We start from the raw sequence: 18,634 nt of genomic DNA, 5'->3' as shown, positions 1-18,634 counted from the left end.
ATTGATTAATAGTTATTAATATGTCTTCAACTTCCCTTTGGATGGCCATAAGTAATAATAGTTATGATTTATTCCAAATTTTTGATGTCTTCCCCTTTTCAATATCTTGAGAATAGGCATGTTAATACTCTCAAAATTGTGTTGCCTCCAAGAAGGATCTATCTTTTGTATATTTGGCCTAGTTCAACTGTATTTCTTGCTTTTATTTTCTTTAATGTCATTTCTATTTCTCCATGTAGCATATTAGAAACTATTATATTAGAATGCAAATATGTTGATTGTACCATCATTTATAGGGAACATAGTTTCTTCTATTAATCTTGACAATCCTTTTCTACTTTTGTCTTTTTGTTACCTTCTCCCAAGTTTCTGCATTGATTTTTCTCCACAGTAATCTGATTTAAAGTTGGGGGTTTTTTCAGACTTTCTCTAAACTTGAATTTCTTTCCATCATTTCCTACTGTTTTATGATTTGATATTGCTCATAAGCTTCTATGAACTTCTTTTGGAAAATTCTACAAATATAAAAATTATATATACAAATATTCTACAAAGAAAAAGTATAAAGCAATGTTTACAGCGTCTTTTGTCTTTTATATCTCTCTATTTGGCAGTGATATCTAATATTTCCAGAAGATCATTTCTGAGGACTTCTACTGTCAATATGACAATTAAGTTTTGATCTAAATTTGCTTAGGAGACAGTGACAGTCTGCATCAATGTCTGTTCTTTTATCTATTTCTCATTTTCCAGAATCAACAGCTCATTTTAAAAGATAACTTTAGAAGACTGTTTTTAAATGCATATGTCTTCTAACTTTTTCTTTTGATTGGATATTGATTTTGAATTTTGTTCTAACCAGTCCAATTACCCACAGATCACTAGTTTAGAAATTCTTCCTGAATTTTGCATTTTCATTTATTTACTGGTTGTCATGGTTAAAAATCCATCACCTAGTCACTAGAGAGAAAATAATAAGATACTAATTGCCTTTGATGAATTCAATTAATTAGACCTTGATGAACTAAAAAATGCTAAAATAAAAAGTGACAGATTTGAATTTTGCTCTACTGCAAGTGATATTTTTATAATTGTGGAGGCATCATGTCTTCCCCTTCTGTCATAAGCCATAAGATCTCCTCCTCTAGGTGGCAGTGGCAGAGGAAGAGGAAGATTTCTAGCTCTGCTACCACCCCTGCCACCATGTCCAGGAGAAGGTGGCAGGGGTCCTCTGTGACAGCTCATGTCATCATAATCTCTTCTAGATGGGGGCATAGGATGCCCACCATGACCTGGGGACATTCTATCAAAGTTTCCTATTCCCAGCATGGGAAATCCTACAGGGTATCCTCATCGATCATCAAACATCATTGTGAAACCACCATAGTTATAGGTTTCATCATGGAAATTTGGATCATAGGGTTGTGCACGTCCTTTTATGGGAGACTCAGGTATAAGATCCAGTATGATCTTTATGCATTCCACAGCTCTATCTGGCTTTCCCCCAATAAGAACAACTCTATCTGTGGAATGAGGACAACTTTCCTGGAAAATCTTGATAACTGTCTAAGTGTTCTCTCGAAGTTCTTTGATTTTGGCACCTTTGACCCCAATAATTCCTCCTGCCAGACTCTGGAGAATCAACAGTCTTAAGTCACAGACAAAGCCACTTCCTTTATAGTGTTGGTAATTTAAGCATTCCACAGCATCAAAATTCAGCTGGAGCTGGCTGGTTGCAGTGGGTGATGGCTATTCAGTCTCCATTTTCTTAGATTAAATGGGTAGACAATCACACAAAGCTGCTTTCTCTTCTACATCACCACTGCCCCCGTTGGTCCAAGACAAACCTGTCCCACAGTTCTTGTGCTTGAGTTTGTGGCTTTGTGTTTTGTGGCCTCTGGGTCTTTCAACTAGAAGGTAAAATGCTGCAGCTTACCTGGTGCTGAGCTAGCTTGTGCGAGAAAACAGAGGCCAGGTGAATTCTTTCTGGATTTTCCAGAGTTTTCCTGGAGCTAGCTGTGTTAAGTGTGGGGGAGGGGTGGTCTGGCTACAGCAGGTCTCCTCTGTGAGCTAGAGCATAGGCAAGCTCACCAGTTGGTGATTCCATCTGCTCTAGTGTCTTCCCAATTCTTCTGGGGTAATGAGGCATGCCTGGGGTCCTGGTGTTGGCAGTTGCGGGCTCCATCCCCCTGGGGCTCAGGATCTCCTCCCAGTTTGCTGAGGTGGGGCTGTCTGGGAGAGCTCTGGTCCTTCACTGGTCCCCTTCAGCCACAGCAAGAGGGACTCTCCTTAGCAATTTCCTAACCTCACATGCTGAGACTGTTTGCCCCCTCTGCTGATTCCACTGTTCCAGGATTTTTCTGGGGAAATATTTTATGGTTCTTTCAAGGTCAAGAAGGGGAGAGCAAGAGCACTTACTGATCACTCTATCATCTTGGCTCCTGGAAGCTCAAGCAGGTTACTTACAGACGTTTAATCTGCGGGCTGATAATCTCAGGAACAGCTCCTGCAGATACCTGAGGCTCCGCAGCTCTCACTTGCTTGGTTTCACTGGACTTCCATCCTGATCTGATATGCCCAAGATTCCACAATGCGGCCGCTGCTTCAGACTGGCTGGGGCTTCCTACTCAGCCTTGCCACAATGGGACATGCTGGTATAGCCTGTGGGCTCCTCCAGTCCCATGCAATGGATCCTTCCTGTCAACCTTTCAGACTATCCTGAGCTGTGAATCTGCCACAGTCTGTCTCCTGTTGGATTCTGCCCCTCCAAACTCTGGTCAGATTCTCTTTTCAGAGGTATCTGAAGGAGTTTGTCTTAAGAGCTTAAGTGAGTAATTGCTCTTACTTTGTTGTCTTGGCTCCATCACCCCTCCCAAGAACATTACTTGATGAGATTCAGCACTGCCACTTATTTAGACAAAGGCATCCATCTCCACCTAAACCAGTGGGAGACTTTGGGAGGAGGGGTGAGCCTGATGCTTTATGGCTTGAATTCCCCTAAAGGAGATTCTGTTTACACTTTTATCAGAAACTAACTCTCCTAGTAAGAGTGGGATCCTGCCCAATCCTGGTTCCTCAGAGATTGCACCAATCTCATCAGCCCAGTCCTTCCAGACTTCTAGGAGTGGTCTCTGAATGAGGAAGTAGAGAAAAAAACCTACTACTAACAAACCCGCTAATAATTGGTTATTAGCAATAGAAAAAATAATTATTTCTCTCATCTAGGTATCTATTGGACTAGATGAGGTCCTTTTCAACTCTAATAGTCTGTGAGGAATCTGTTCTTTAGAAAACATGGTTGATGGGACCATACTTGATACCACTGTACTTGTTATTGGAACATAAATCCTGAGATATGTAGCCCCTTCTGGGACACAACAGATTATCTTGACCTTATTGCAGTTTCAGAAAGACAAAGTTCTGTAATTCTATATCTACCATATGTGTGTGTGTGTAGTAATTCTATATCTACTATATATTAAGAAATTAATCTAATGTTCTCAACCTAGCAGAACATTCCTATATTTGCCATGAGATTATTTGTTGCAAAGAAAAGTAAATAGGGTTGTTTATTTGAAGATGAACCTATAGCATCCATTCAAGAGTTTACCTACCACAAGAAGCTTCATCTGAATTGTCCAGACAGTTAGATCTGAAATCACATTTCTGAATGTTTTTAACACAGTGGCCATTTGACCTACACACAAATTCATCATCTGTGCAGTTGTGGGGTGGAAGAGTTACTGGAATCAAGGTTCCTGATGGTGGTGTTAAATTCATTGGTAAATTTCCTAGAGAAGAAATAATAAACCAATGTTAATTCAACAGATTTTTAGTTTCTTTAATTCCACTAAAATGTAATGAGTAATGCTGATAATCAAGATTCCAATGATAATTCTAGCATTCACTGAAAAGGAAATAAATCTCCTGTGGTTTGCTCATCTGCTTTCACCTCTTAGCATAGTTGTTATTTGTAAACTTTTAGTGAATGTGTCAGGGTACAGGCTCCTTGAACTTTCCCACATGGCCAACTCTCTGCAATTTGCCTGAGACATCAACCCATCCCAGGCAACTGGCCTTTCATTATGGCCCCAGGTCCAATTTTCTATTACCTCTAACCTAGTCGAGCTCTTCATTGTCTGTTATCTCCAGATTGCTCCTTGCCACTTCCCACCCTTAATTCCTTCTAGTTCCCTTCTCATGGTTACCCCACACTACTTGTCCACTCCCATCCAGATCTTCCCACTCCTTGACCACAGTACATAAAATCCATATTGCCTCAATTAAAAAGTGCAGATTCCTTAAGAATCTGGTTGATATGATGGATTTATAGAATCACATTCACCCTAATAAACCTTGTCTTTGGATGAAAGAAGGCTTGGTCGAATGCTTTTCTTTTGGTTTTTTTTGATACATAATTTATTTATTTTTCAGTTCTTAATATTCAATTCCACAAGAATATCAATTCAAAATTTTCTCCCCATTCCCCACCCCAGGACAGCATATACCTCATCCACCCCTTCTTCCAGTATGTCCTCCCTTCTATTACCCACCCTTCTTCCATTCCCCTTACCCTTTATTTTCCTGTATGGCAAAATAGATTTCTATACTCCATTGCCTGTATAGCCTAATTTCTAGTTGCATGCTAAAATAATTTTTAACATTCATTCTAAAAGCTTTGAGTTCCATATTCTCTCCCTCCCTCCACACTCACCCTCATTGAGAAAACAAGCAATTCCATATAGTTCATCCATGAGTAACAATGCAAAGTGCTTCCACAATAGTTACGTTGTAAAAGACTAACCACATTTACCTCTGTCCTATCCTGTCCTTCATTTATTCTATTCTCTCCCTTGACTTCTTCTCCCGCAATAGTGTTTGCTTCTGATAATCCCTTTCCCCAATTTGCTGCCCTTTCTATTATCTTCCCTCTCCTATCCCCTTCCCTCTTGCCATTCTGCAGAGAAAATAGATTTCCATATTCAATTGAATGTTTTTCCCTCCTTAAGCCAAATCCCATGAGAGAAAGGCTCAATTATTTCCTTCCATCTCCCTCCTCTTACCCTCCATTGTAGAAGTTCTTTCTTGCCTCGTGTACGTGAGATGATTTGCTACATTCTACCACTCCCTTTCTCTTACTCCTAGTACATTCCATTCAACAATGAATTTTATTTTTTTAGATATTCTTCCTTCATATTCAGCTCATCTTGTGCCCTCTATCTATGTATATATGCATATATACACACATATATACATATACATACATACATACACACATGTACATATACATACCTACACATATATAATATACACATACATAGATACCCATACATACCTACATATATATTCCCTCTAACTACCCTAATACTGAAAAAGGTCTCATGAGTTACAAATAACATCTTTCCATGTAGGAATGTAGACAGTTCAAATTTAATGAGTTCCTTAAGGCTTCTCTTTCCTGTTCACCTTTTCATGTTCCTCTTGATTCTTGTATTCGAAAGTCAGATTTTCTATTCAACTCTGGTCTTTTCATTAAGAATGCTTGGAAGTTCTCTATTTCATTGAATAACCACTTTTCCCCTGAAGTATTATACTCAGTTTTGCTGGGTAGATGATTCTTGGTTTTCATGCTATCTTCTTTGACCTCTGGAATATCATCATATCCCAAGCCCTTCAATTCTTTAGTGTAGAAGCTGCTAAAATCTGTGCTATCCTGATTGTGTTTCCACAATATTTGAATTGTTTCTTTCTGGCTGCTTGTAATATTTTTGCCTTGACCTGGGAATTCTGGAATTTGGCTACAATATTCCTAGGAGTTTCCCTTTTGGTATCTCTTTCATGAGGTGATCAGTAAATTCTTTCCATTTCTATTTTACCTCTGGTTCTATAATATCAGGGCAGTTTTACTTGATAATTTCTTGGAAGATGATGTCTAGGCTCTTTTTTTTAGTTGTGGTTTTCAGGTAGACCAATAATTTTAAAATGATCTCTCCTGGATCTATTTTCCAGGTCAGTTGTTTTTCTAATGAATATTTCACGTTGTCTTTTTTTCATTCTTTTGGTTTTGTTATATAATTTCTCGGTTTCTCATAAAGTCATTAGGTTCCATTTGCTCCATTCTAATTTTTAAAGAACTATTTTCTTCAGTGAGCTTTTGAACCTCCTTTTCCATTTGGCTAATTCTGCTTTTTAAAGCATTCTTCTCCTCATTGGCTTTTTGGACTTCTTTTACCATTTGGGTTAGTCTATTTTTAAACGTCTTATTTTCTTCAGCATTTGTGGGGTCTCCTTTAGCAAGCTGTTGACTCACTTTTCATGTTTTTCTTGCATTGCTCTCATTTCTATTCCATTTTTTCCTCCACATCTCTTACTTGATTTTCAAAATCCTTTTTGAGCTCTTCCACTGACTGAGACCATTGCATTTTCTTTTGGAGGTTTTGGATGTAGAAGCCTTGACTTTGATGTCTTCCTCTGATGGTATGCTTTGTTCTTCCTCACTCGAAATGATAGAAGAGAATATCTTTTCACCAAGAAAGTAACCTTCTATAGTTTTTCCCCCTTTCCAGGCATTTTTCTAGCCAGTTACTTGGCTTTTGAGTCATTTGTCAAGTGGAGAGTATATTCTAGGGACCTGTAAATTCTCATTTCCTCCTAGGTTGCACAATCAAGGGAGAGGAGTTTACTCCTCTTCTGGCCTGCACTGTGATCTGTGAGCAACCAAAAGCACCCTTTTCTGCGCTGGAACTGTGAGTAGGATTCCCTCTACACAGGCACCAGCAGCTTTATCACACCAGTGCTCCTCCTCACACCAGTACTGCCAGTCAGAACTGAGACTCAGATTAGCTGTTTGATTCCCCCAGGGTCTTTAGGGTGAGGGTTCCAAAAGTGGAAGCTGGTGCCACAGTGACTGCTGCTGTCCTGGGGCCAGTGCTTGTACCAGATTGCACACCCCTCACACCCAGCTGAAAGAGCTTTTTCACTGGCCTTTGAAGCTGTCTTTGGCATTTGTAGGTTGAGAAATCTGGGAATGGCACCCTGAAGTCTGCTCCAATCCTGTCTCTGCTGAGCCACATGACCAAGGCTGGATATAGCTCCATTCTCAGCCCAGCATGAGAAACCTTTCTTGTTGGCCTTCCAGGCTTTCTTGGGGTGGAAATCTCTTTCACTCTGTTGTTTTGTGGCTCCTGCTGCTTTAGAACTTGTTTAGAGTCATTTTTACAGATATTTTATGGGCTATGGTGAGGGGGAGAAATAAAGCAGGATCATCTTTTTACTCTACCATCTTGGATCTGTCCTGGGTCAAATACTTTCAATGCAGATCCATGTGCTGCTATTTGTGGGTCCCAGCACCTCTGAACCTCAATAAATGAATGATTTGTCTGAAGTCTACATCCTTTGACTGGATCAAAAATTAAGGGATTTTATTAAATCCATAAAGATATATCTGTATATTTTGACGTATAGATCTGCAATTTTATCAATAGAGGGAACTCACAATGAGGAACTCCTGCTAATATAAACTGACATTTTCTCTGTGAGTTATAATCTTAAAGAATTTGCTGGGACCCTGAGAGTTTAATGACTTGCCAAGGGTAACCCAGTCACTATTCTATGCCAGGTCTTCCTAACTCCAAAGATTCACTTTAGTGACTATGCCATATTGCCCCTCTTTTGTAGGAATTTGAATAATTACAGAGCATAATTTCCAAAATAATATACCAGTCAACTTGAAAGGGATCCGTCAAAGTCACTTCTGCTCTTGCAATATCACTTAAAAACTAAAATAACTGGAATTCTTTAACTACAGCTTGAAAAGAATAAGAGGAGACCATCTACCTCTCCTCATCCAAGCCCCATCCTATGAAATTAGTTGGGAATATAGCTAAGTGATCTCAAAAATTCAAAAAAACTTTCCTCCAGAGAGATGCTGATAATTTCACAACTCCCATGGAAATTTGTTATATCTTTTATTTAAGTGTATGAAAGGAAACTTTCTAATGAGGGTCAGATGAAGGAAAATGAAATTTTCCTTTGTACCTTGGTAAATGAGACATTTTGGAGGGATGAACACCTCCTTCAATCACACAGCTGTGAAGAAATTATAAAAAAGTAATGCTGAGTCAATTTGCTAGGATCCGTAAAATATTTAATAATAAATCTAACAAAATACTGTGATATTTTTATAGGTCTCAAGGGAATAAATGGAATAAAATTTTTGAGATGCTTCAACAATTATACGGGGTAAGCTGAAATATCCTCCTCTTACCCAATCATCTCAGGACGTTGGAATTTTGAAACACCAGAGTGGAGGTTGCAGTGTTGATATGATGCTAGTGGTGGTGGTACTAGTGGGGGGGTGGGGAGGGGGGTTGTGATATACATTTTACAAGCAGTACATTGCTGCAATTAAATAACAAAGCTTCTGTGGAATCTACCTTAACCTAGAATGTCATCAAGGTGACGTTCTTTGTATGGGTTCAAAGGAATAGGTGTACTTGGAAAAATAACTGTAATTATACATGTATTTAATCCAAGATGATTCAGAATTGTCTGGCTTGGCTAATTCAGAATGTTATAACCTGTGGTTCTAATGGGGCCAAAAGTACAGTTTTTATTCCCATAAAAGTAAATTATTTGGGACTGAGAAAATTCTGTTCATTGGCCATAGAATCCACTCCTAACTTAGCCGGCTTTCTTAAAAGCATTTATTTTAAGAGGTAAACTGAGTGTATGACTTGGCACAACTTTTAATGACTACCAGAAAAAAAAACTCCAAGCATATAACATATTTGACGTGAGGTTCAGAGGATCATCTAATCCAAATTGGATACCATATTTCAACTATTTTTTTTCCTATAAATATCTTGTAACAAATATTTTTATAATCCTCATTCTGGATTCATGGAGATTTCCTGAGGAACCTACTTTTTCTAGCTCATAGTTTATTTTACCCCACTCTGTCCTCCCTATAGCCTGAACTCTACTGATATTAAAGTAAATAAAATCAACTTCCCTGTCCCCTAGTCCTGTATAAGCTGAATTGACTTTAGGTATATGACTTTCCGAATAACTCAATTAACATGCATTTTTATATAACCTCTACTTCCAGGAAACATTATGGAACTATTTGGCATACAAATTCTGCATTTAGAAAAGAGATTCAATTTTAAGATCCAGATTTAAATTTTATTCAAAGGAATTCTTCCATCATAAACTTTAATATATTTAAGCTTCAGAAGGTTGAGTTTCTAAATGAATATAACACCCACACAAACACATTCTTCTATAGCTTTGCTTCTGTCTGTTTAGGGTCTCCCACCATAAAAGGATATAAAAATGCCTTCTAAAACTTTTAAAACTCTTTTTCAATTGAATGATACTGCCAGCCTTATTGTTCCTCAAACACATCACTCTGTCTTCTGCTCCCTGCATTCTCTCTGACTGTCTCCCCTAGAATGTACACACTCCTCATCTCCTCCTCCTAGCTTCTCAGAGTTTTCAAATCCTAAATGAAATTCCATCCTTCACCAGAAACTTTTTCCTACACCTCATAATTCTACTGCCTTCCCTCTGCTGATTAATCCTAATCTTTCGGGGTCTGTAACTTCTTTATAGGGAGTAGTTTGTTGTCTCTACCATTAGATGGTGAAATTTCTTTTTTTTCAATTTATTTATTTTTAGTTTTCAACATTTATTTCCGCAAAATTTTGAGTTCCAAATTTTCTCCCCATCTCTCCTCTCCCCTAACCCTAAGACACCATGTGTTCTGATTAACCCTTCCCTCAATCTGCCCTCCCATCTATTACACCCCTCCCTTCCCTTACCCCTTTCTCCTCTATTTTCTTGTAGAGCAAGATAGATTTCTATACCACATTATCTGTATTTCTTATTCCCCAGTTGCATGTAAAAACAGTTTTTAACATTCATTTTTAAAACTTTGAGTTCCAACTTCTCTCCCTTCCTCCCTCCCCACCCATCCCTAATGAGAAGTCAAGTAATTCAATAAAGGTCATATGTCTAGTTTCACAAAAGAATTCCATAAAAGTAATGTTGTGAAAGACTAACTACATTTCCCTCCATCCTATCCTGTCCACCATTTATGCTATTCTCTCTTTTGACCTCATCCCTCTCCAAAAGTACATACTTCTAATTACCCTGATCTTCCATTTGTCCTCCCTTCTATCATCTCCACACCTCACTTATTCTCTTCTCTCCTACTGTCCTGTAGCGTAAGATAGATTTTCACACCAAATTGAATGTGTATGTTATTCCTTCCTTAAGTTAAATGTGATGAGAGTCAGTTTCACTTTGTCCCTCTCACCTTCCCTCTTTTCCCCTCCATTGAAAAAGCTTTTTCTTGCCTCTTTTATGAGAAATAATTTGCCCCATTCCAATTCTCCCTTTGTCCTCCCAATGTATTTCTCTCACCCCTTAATTTTATGTTTTTAGATATCATCCCTTCCTACTTAACTCACCCTGTGTCCTTTGTTTATATATATATATATATAAAATCCCTCCAACTACCCAAACACTGAGAAAAATCTCAAGACTTACAAATATTACCTTTCCATGTAGGAATGTAAACAGTTCAACTTTAGTTCAACTTTCCTGTTTACCTTCTCATGATTCTTCGATTCTTGTGTTTAAAAGTCAAATTTTCTATTCAGCCCTGGTCTTTTCATCAAGAATGCTTGAAAGTTCTCTATTTCATTGAATAATCATTTTTCCCCTAAAGTATTATACTCAGTTTTGCTGGGTAGGTGATTCTTGACTTTAATCCTATCTCCTTTGATTTCTGGAATATCATATTCCAAACCTTTCTATCCCTTAATGTAGAAGCTACTAGATCTTGTATTATTCTGATTGTATTTCCACAATACTCTAATTGTTTCTTTCTGGCTGCTTGCAATACTTTCTCCTTGACCTGGGAACTCTGGAATTTGGCTAAAATATTCCTAGGAGTTTTTCTTTTGGGATCTCTTTCAAGAGGTGATCAGTGGATTCTTTCAATATTTATTTTACCCTCTGGTTCTAGAATATCAGGGCAGTTTTCCTTGATAATTTCATGAAAGATGATGTCTAGGTTCTTTTTCTGATCATGGATTTCTGGTAGTCCCATAATTTTTAATCTGTCTCTCCTGGATCTATCTTCCAGGTCAGTTGTATTTTCCAATGAGATATTTCACATTGTTTGCTATTTTTTCATTCCTTTGGTTCTGTTTTATAATTTCTTAATTTTTCATAAAGTCATTAGCTTCCTTCTGCTCCATTCTAATCTTTAAACAATTATTTTCTTCAGTGAGTTCTGGGATCTTCTTTTCCATCTGGCCAATTCTGCATTTTAGGGCATTCTTCTCCTCATTGGCTTTTTGGATCTCTTTTGTCATTTGGGTTAGCCTATTTTTTAAAGTTTTATTTTCTTCAGCATTTTTTGGGTCTCCTTTAGCAAGCAGCTGACTCATTTTTCATGATTTTCTTGCACTACTCTCATTTCTCTTCCCAATTTTTGCTCTACTTCTTTTACTTCATTTTCAAAATCCTTTTGGAGTTTCCATGGCCTGAGGCCAATTCATATTTTTCTTATAGGCTTTGGATGGAGGAGCTTTTTCTTCTCTCTGCATGCTTTGGTCTTCTTTGTTACCAAAGTAAGATTCTATAGTCTGATTCTTTCTCTGGTTTTTGCTCATTTCCCCAACCATTTACTTGACTTTTGAGCTCTTTGTCAAGGTAGTTCTCTGCTTCCAGTAGGGGTGGGTGGTGTACTGTCAGTCACTTGATCCCTCCACAACCTATGGACCTAGAGTTCCAGAAACAGTGGCTGCAGAGGGTTCCTCTGCCCCCTCCCCTCTTTGCCACTCTGAGGCTGGGGCCAAGGTCAAATCACTCCACTCTCCTGCACTGGTCCTACAGACTTTTCCCACTGACTTTCCAATTTATCCACAACATTTTGGGGTCATGAAGTCTGGAAACCACCATAGGTGTGAAAGATTCAGTCTCTCCAAGGCCTGTTCAGGTCCTGTCTGTGCTGACATAGCCCACACTGGATTGTGTCCTGCCCCTTGTGTCATATGATAGACACTTCCCAGTGACCTTCCAGGCTGTCTTGGGAGGGAGATTTGCTTCATTCTGTCATTTTGTGGGTTCTGCAGCTCTAGAATTTGTTTAGAGCCATTTTGTACACATATTTGTTTGACTGAACTTGGCGGTAGTGCTCTAGAAAGTCTGTGCTGTTACTCTGCCATCTTGGCTCCACTAGACAGTGAATTTTCAAATGCGCCATCTAGGTGATGAATTTTCAAATTGAACTTCAAATTTCAAAAGGCTATAAAGCCAACCAAGATCAAAGTAGAAGGAGTGTTGGTGCATGGTTTTCTGTTTGTAGGTGACCGTTCACTCAATGCAGCCTCTGAAGCTGAGATGCAACAAAATATGGATCAATTCTCTACTGCCTGTGTTTTAATTAACATCAAGAAAACACAGGTGCTCCTCAGCCACCACCACACCATCCATGCATGGAACCATCAGTTACAACAAATGTAGAAGTTTTGAATGCTGTGGATTAGTTGACTTACCTTGAGAGTGTACTTTCCAGGGATGTACACATTGACAATGAAGTTTACGTACACATTGCCAGAGCTAGTTCAGTGTTTTGGAGGCTCCAAAGAAGTATTAGACTGACTACCAAACTGAAGGTCTACAGAGCCATTGTTATATGCTTGTGAAATGTGGACAGTCTTCTCACGCCATGCCAAGAAACTGAATTGCTTTCATTTGAACTGTCTTAGAAAGATTCTAAGGATCACCTGGCAGGATAAGTTACCAGAAACCAGAAGTCCTTGCTCAAGCTGAACTGTCAAGCACTCAAATTACACTTCAGAGAGCACAAATCCCAAAGTTTTAATTATCACCTTTATTGGCATACTGAATACTGGGATGATTACCCATCTACCTTCTTTTCCCTTTGCACTAACAGAAAAATGAATGCCCACTCAGAACTATATGTATAGAGATAGAGGGTTAAGATTGAGAAGAATGGAAGAAGAAAGAAAGAGGGAAAGGCTATGAAATATGATAGCAGGACAACCAAAGGAGAGAAAAAAATAGATGATTTTTACAGTTTGTTTTCTCCTCATTCCACCCCCACCACACACATACACACACACACACACACACACACACACACACACACACACACACACACACACACACACACACACATACACACATACCCTTATTCTCTAGGCCCCAGTTTCCTCCTCAATAAATAGAGGGTAGTTGGAACAGTTGACCTCCCAGAGCCCTTCAAGTCATAAATCTATGATTTCAAATTTTCATCATGAAAATAATTCCTCATTTCAGTTCAGGAGTTCAGAAACAACCTGTTTCTATGGTCTCTACTAAAGCAAAATTCCCATGGGTTTAAATTCCTTTGGGCTTTGAGATAATAAGATTAACTTTAAAGTAGCTGACTTAGAAAATATTAAATCTTTGAGATCTTTCCTGAATCTATTAGTTGTCAGTGCACTCTTGCTCCTCAGAATACCATGTATGTACTTACTTAATAACATCTTGTCTCTACTATAGAACAGAAACTCCTTGAGGGCAGGAATAGTTTTACTTGGGGCTCTGCATCTTCTACAGTTTATCACGTAAGCAGACACTTAACAAAGGTTCATTAGATTTGATTAGTTTACTGGGTATTTCCTTTTCTAAAAATTAAATCTGAGGTGGCCAACAGTTCCACACTGTTTTGGGGATGTAGGTATTGTGTAAATATGTATGTTAATTGAAATATTCAGAAACTCACATGCCTAAAGCCAATAACTCTACTCAGAACTGGGTTGGGGAAAACCCCTAGTACCCTCTGAATTTCTCATTGGCTCCATTATCTTTCAATTGTTTCCTTCTTGTGTATCCCCACTCTAAAGTAAAATACAAATTCCCTGAGGTGGACCTCTCCCTGAATGACCTCCCCTTCCCTTCTAATTCTAAACTTGACATTTAACAAAATGAGCTTATATTCTTCCTTTACCCCCAACCCTATTCATCCTCTGAGATTCCTTAGTTTAGCTCTGTTGATAGCACCACTGTCTTCCCAGTCACTCAGATTTTAAATCCCAAAGTCAACCTCGATTCCTCTCCCAATGTCACCAGTGTCATTCCTAGAAAGCCTCTCATTCCCATTCCCTCCCTTGTCTGCTCACAGCTAAAATTCTAGTTTATACTTTTATTATCTAACAGCTAAAGCAGGATTTTAGTATATTTTAAGTGTATAGAACTTTACTATATTAGAAAATGTATGCCTTTCATTTAATAGAAATAGCATTTTCACATATACTGTGACCCATAACTACCCACTAAGTTTTCCATCCTAACAAAGAAAAGCCAAAAGCAAATGACAAAGCCAATATGCCTGAAAGTGTCCCACATGTACATATCCGGAGGTTCCTACCTCTCTAAGGGAATAAAAGAGGAATATTTCCTCACCTCTTCCTCAGGCCAAATTTCATCATTACAATTACAAAATGCTGGATTTTCTTTACATCATCATAATTATTCTCACAATTATACTTTTCCAATAGTTTTCTCTCTGTTCCCTTGCCTCCAGATTCTCCTTTATCATCCAACCTGCATGTTGTTGCCAGAATTATTTTCCTAGCACAAAGCTTCCATGCCTTTGTCCCTGCTGGTCCCTCCATCTGGAATCTGCTTATAATATTTGCTTGTTAATAGCTTATCTATGCTACAAGGCCAACTTAAATGTCACTAACTTGGTGAAACCTTCCCAGTCCTCCCAGCTAAAAGTAATTCTCCTCTCTGCTTCCCTGGTACTTTCCTATACACAAATTACCTTGTCATGAATTGTCAGTATGTGTCCTGTCTGACCTACTAGACTGTAAGCTCCCAGAGCCAAGATCATGCATCTCCTTTAACAACTAGCACATTGCTCTATGTATAAAGAATGGTAACTTCACCTGTGATTTTACTGATAAAGAGATCTGCAAAATGAAGAAATTTCCTCTGCTTATATGCAGGCTGGCATTTTCTCTGCAACTGATTGTCCTAGAGAGTTGTCCAGAGGACAGCATATGCAAGTTCAGTTAAATGCAACCAACTGTGATTTAGCTGTTTGCCAGTGTATCATACAGTGCAGCATTAGTCCTTTTGGACACACTACTGCCTTGACAAATGGCAGGTGTGGAATTGTTAGACCATATTGTTTGGATGGTACAATTTGTTGTTGAGTTATTCAGTCATGTCTGAATCTTTATAACACCATGTGGGTTTTTTCTTGGCAAAGATACGAGAGTGGTCTGCCATTTCCTTCTCTAGTGGAATAAGGCAGAGGTTAAATATCTTGGCCAGGGTCACACAGCCAATAATTATCTGAGGCCATTTTCAACTCAGGTCTTCCTGACTCCAAGCTCAGAACTCTATCCACTAATCTACCTAGCTGCCTCTTGGATGGTCCAATAGATTCTGATAATTTGTCATCTCAGACATTCTATCATAGACACAAATTGCTACAGTCAAAACTTTTTAAAAAATTTATGTATACATTTATATACCAATTTCTTTATCATACGCTTAAAATGAAGGGATTATACAAGATGGCTTCTAAGGTCCCTTCTAACTCTAGATCAATGATTCTAGGATCTTATGAGCATGTTGATTTTTGTTTTTAATTAAAGGGCTACCCTTTGAGTAACTTAAAGAAGCCTATTCATTGAATGAGTGTATCTCACTCAAAATGAGGATGTGATATGACCTTAGCCTGAAAGGACCAGGCTATCACATTGCATCCTGGGCCATCTCCATTCGTCCTGATGAATATCAGGCCACTGGACCCAGATGGCTCAGGAGAAGAAAGTGAGGTTGGAGACCTTGCACAGCCCTCCCTCAAAGTCAGCTTCAAGTCATGTCATCATCTTGATGTCATGGTCCTCTTTGAGTATGCTGGACAAACACAACAGATCTATGATTCTAGGATCTTACAAGCATGTTGTTTCTCCTGATCAAATATAAGCTCCTTGAGAACAGAGACTGCTTCATTTATGTCTCTGAAATGGCATGTTTAGCCCAATGCCTGAGATGTATTAGATGCTTGATAGCTGTTTATTAAGTGATCAATAATAATGGTTAAGATATGGTACCCCACCCAGACATCGAAATAGAATGTCATATGTTTTTATTCCTTGAAGAACTGCTCATTTCAAAGCAGAACGCCTATTTTACTGAAAAACAGTTATTCTTTATTTGTGCTCCATTATAACAGATTCAGTTATTTGTTAACATATCACACAGGGTAACATTAGTCCTTTTTGACACACTACTGTCTTAACAAATGACAGACATGGGATTTTTCAGACCATACTCAGGATGGTACAACAGACTCTGACATACATAATCTTCCCAGACATTCTGTCATGGACACTAACTACAGGTAAAGTATAGGATCAATTGAACTGCCTTTTAACTGTAATGTGAGTATTTTAAAGGGCCTTCTTTGTTTTTGACATGGACCTTTGCATAAATAAAAGGGAGAAAAAGCATTTCCATTGTAATTTTTGAGTGGGATGACTGGGCTAACTGACTCTTTGTATTTCCTAATTTTGTTTTTGAATCTTAGGAACACAATAAAAATTCTAACTTGTGGTGATCCCGACTAGAAGGCTTTTAATTTACATACCTAACCATTTTCAAAGTTTATGGTAGGTAGACTGACAAAAAGCCAACAACAGTTTAGACAAATTAAAACTGAACTTTCTGATTCTTCCCCATTCTATTTTACAGTACTATTAATAACCTAAGCTCATTTGCATTTTCCCCATGTTCTTGCCATTATGTTGATATTTAGCATTTCTCAGAAGGTCTTCACATCTCTTAGCTACGTGCAAAGGGAAAAGGAAGCTTAATATGCTATATATTAATATAGTTCTTCATCATCCTGGGAAAAGCAGAAATACTAAGCAGGTTAATACTAAAAGAGTACTTCACAAAGACCAAGTTCTGGCCCTCTTCCTCGCCATTCTTCAATTTATTTTGACTACCATGAAAAAATAGCAAAAGCAGAGGAGACATGAGAAAAAAACTGAAAAATGTTACATGAATAAAGATGGTGATTCAGGATGTAACTAAAATGATAACTAAAGAACTAGTCAATTCAACAATCACAAATAATTAGTAAGTCAATTCAGTTATATAAATCAGGAAAACTCATGAATTCATAAAATGAAACTTTCATTTTGTATCTGCTGTGATCCCACATTCTAAAGTTGCAGCTTGAGTTTCTAAGTTAACTGAGTTGACTTATTGCTTTTTCTTTCAAGAAATGTATATATCCAACAGCTGACTGGACTATGGAGAAGAGCAATGAAAAACAAATATATTTCTACGGAATGGTAATGGCATGGATAAAGGGATTTCCTCACTATCTCTGTGAGGTACAAAGTGTATCCTCATTTTACAGATAAAGAAGCTAATGCTTAGAGATGTTAAGTGAATTTCCGAAGACCTCCAAGTCACCCAGAGATAGAACCAGGCCTCCTGACTCTAAAATCCGGTCTTCATTCCATGACAACAAATAGATAGTCCAGATTGAAGTAAAGTTGTATGAATGGAAACCTCTTAGAATCTTAGGTATGAACTCCCTATCAATTCTATTTTGAATTTTCCAATCTAAACATCATTTTAATGAGCAGAAAAAAAAAAACAAAATAGGAGATCTACCTCCTTTCTGTCATAAATCACTACCTACTCTAGGAAGGAAGCCAATTTCTGATCCATTCTTTTATCCTTTTCTTTTCCCCAACATGTCCAAAAGGAGAACATCTTTTGACCATCTTCAATTTCCTCACCATTCACAGGTGACACTTAACTTCAGCAGCCCGGACACACAAAACTCATAGAACTGCATTTGTAGGAATCCTCCATTATTTTCTCTTCTTCCCATCTTCAGTATATATCTTGCAAAATTTAAGTGAGTTGATGAGTATCCTGAACACTCCTATTTGTTGCTTTAGATAATTCTCTATGTTACTCCTCAGAGCTCTTCTTCTTTTTCTCTTTAAATTTTAATTTCTGAGGGTTTCCCATCCTTTTAAAGTTGGCTTCCACTCAAAGATTTTAGTCCTGAGGTTGCTACCTTTTTTTTCCCTCAGTTTTTTGAAATTTGCTCACCCATACACAGGGGGCAATCAAATTATGTATATCTGTCATCTGCTTTATCACAATTTCTAAGGAGTAGTTGTCACTTCCCCCTGCCAAATTTCCTATCATCAAAGTTTCTAGCAATCAGTTCCTTCTTGCTGGTGATAATTCAAATGCAGAAAGGAACTGCTTCCTCTTGAAGGACAAAATTTTCTAAGGCAAGATGAGAAATCATTAGCTGCTCTATTCTTGACAGATTTATATGTCAATATTAATGTATTTGATAAAAATAAATATAAGACTTTAAGGTTTGCAATTTACAAATATCATCTCATTTGATCCTAACAATAACCCTATGAGCTATTATCTCTATATCACATATGAGGAAACTGAGACAGGTAGAGGTTAAATAACTGGCCCAGGATCACACAGATACTAAGTATACATGCCTACATTTGAACTTAGTCCTTCATGACTCCATGTT

At 38.0% G+C, this 18,634-nt stretch overlaps 1 protein-coding gene across 4 annotated transcripts in view; it reads right to left on the bottom strand.

Moving 5' to 3' along the window:
• MALRD1 (MAM and LDL receptor class A domain containing 1) overlaps positions 1 to 18,634 on the bottom strand; it is a 1,140,778-nt gene that overhangs the window by 586,968 nt on the left and 535,176 nt on the right. For all 4 annotated transcript variants that reach the window (XR_011976660.1, XM_072651641.1, XM_072651639.1 and 1 more), the window contains one exon: positions 3,615 to 3,791. Coding sequence is in view for 3 of the 4 variants with exons in the window: in XM_072651641.1 (XP_072507742.1) it covers positions 3,615 to 3,791 (177 nt within the window). In the remaining variant the exon portion in view is untranslated. The remainder of the gene's footprint in view (positions 1 to 3,614; positions 3,792 to 18,634) is intronic.

The sequence above is a fragment of the Notamacropus eugenii genome, chromosome 3, assembly GCF_028372415.1.
Source record: "Notamacropus eugenii isolate mMacEug1 chromosome 3, mMacEug1.pri_v2, whole genome shotgun sequence".
NCBI lineage: Eukaryota > Metazoa > Chordata > Mammalia > Diprotodontia > Macropodidae > Notamacropus > Notamacropus eugenii.
This window is presented reverse-complemented; position numbering and strand designations above follow the sequence as displayed.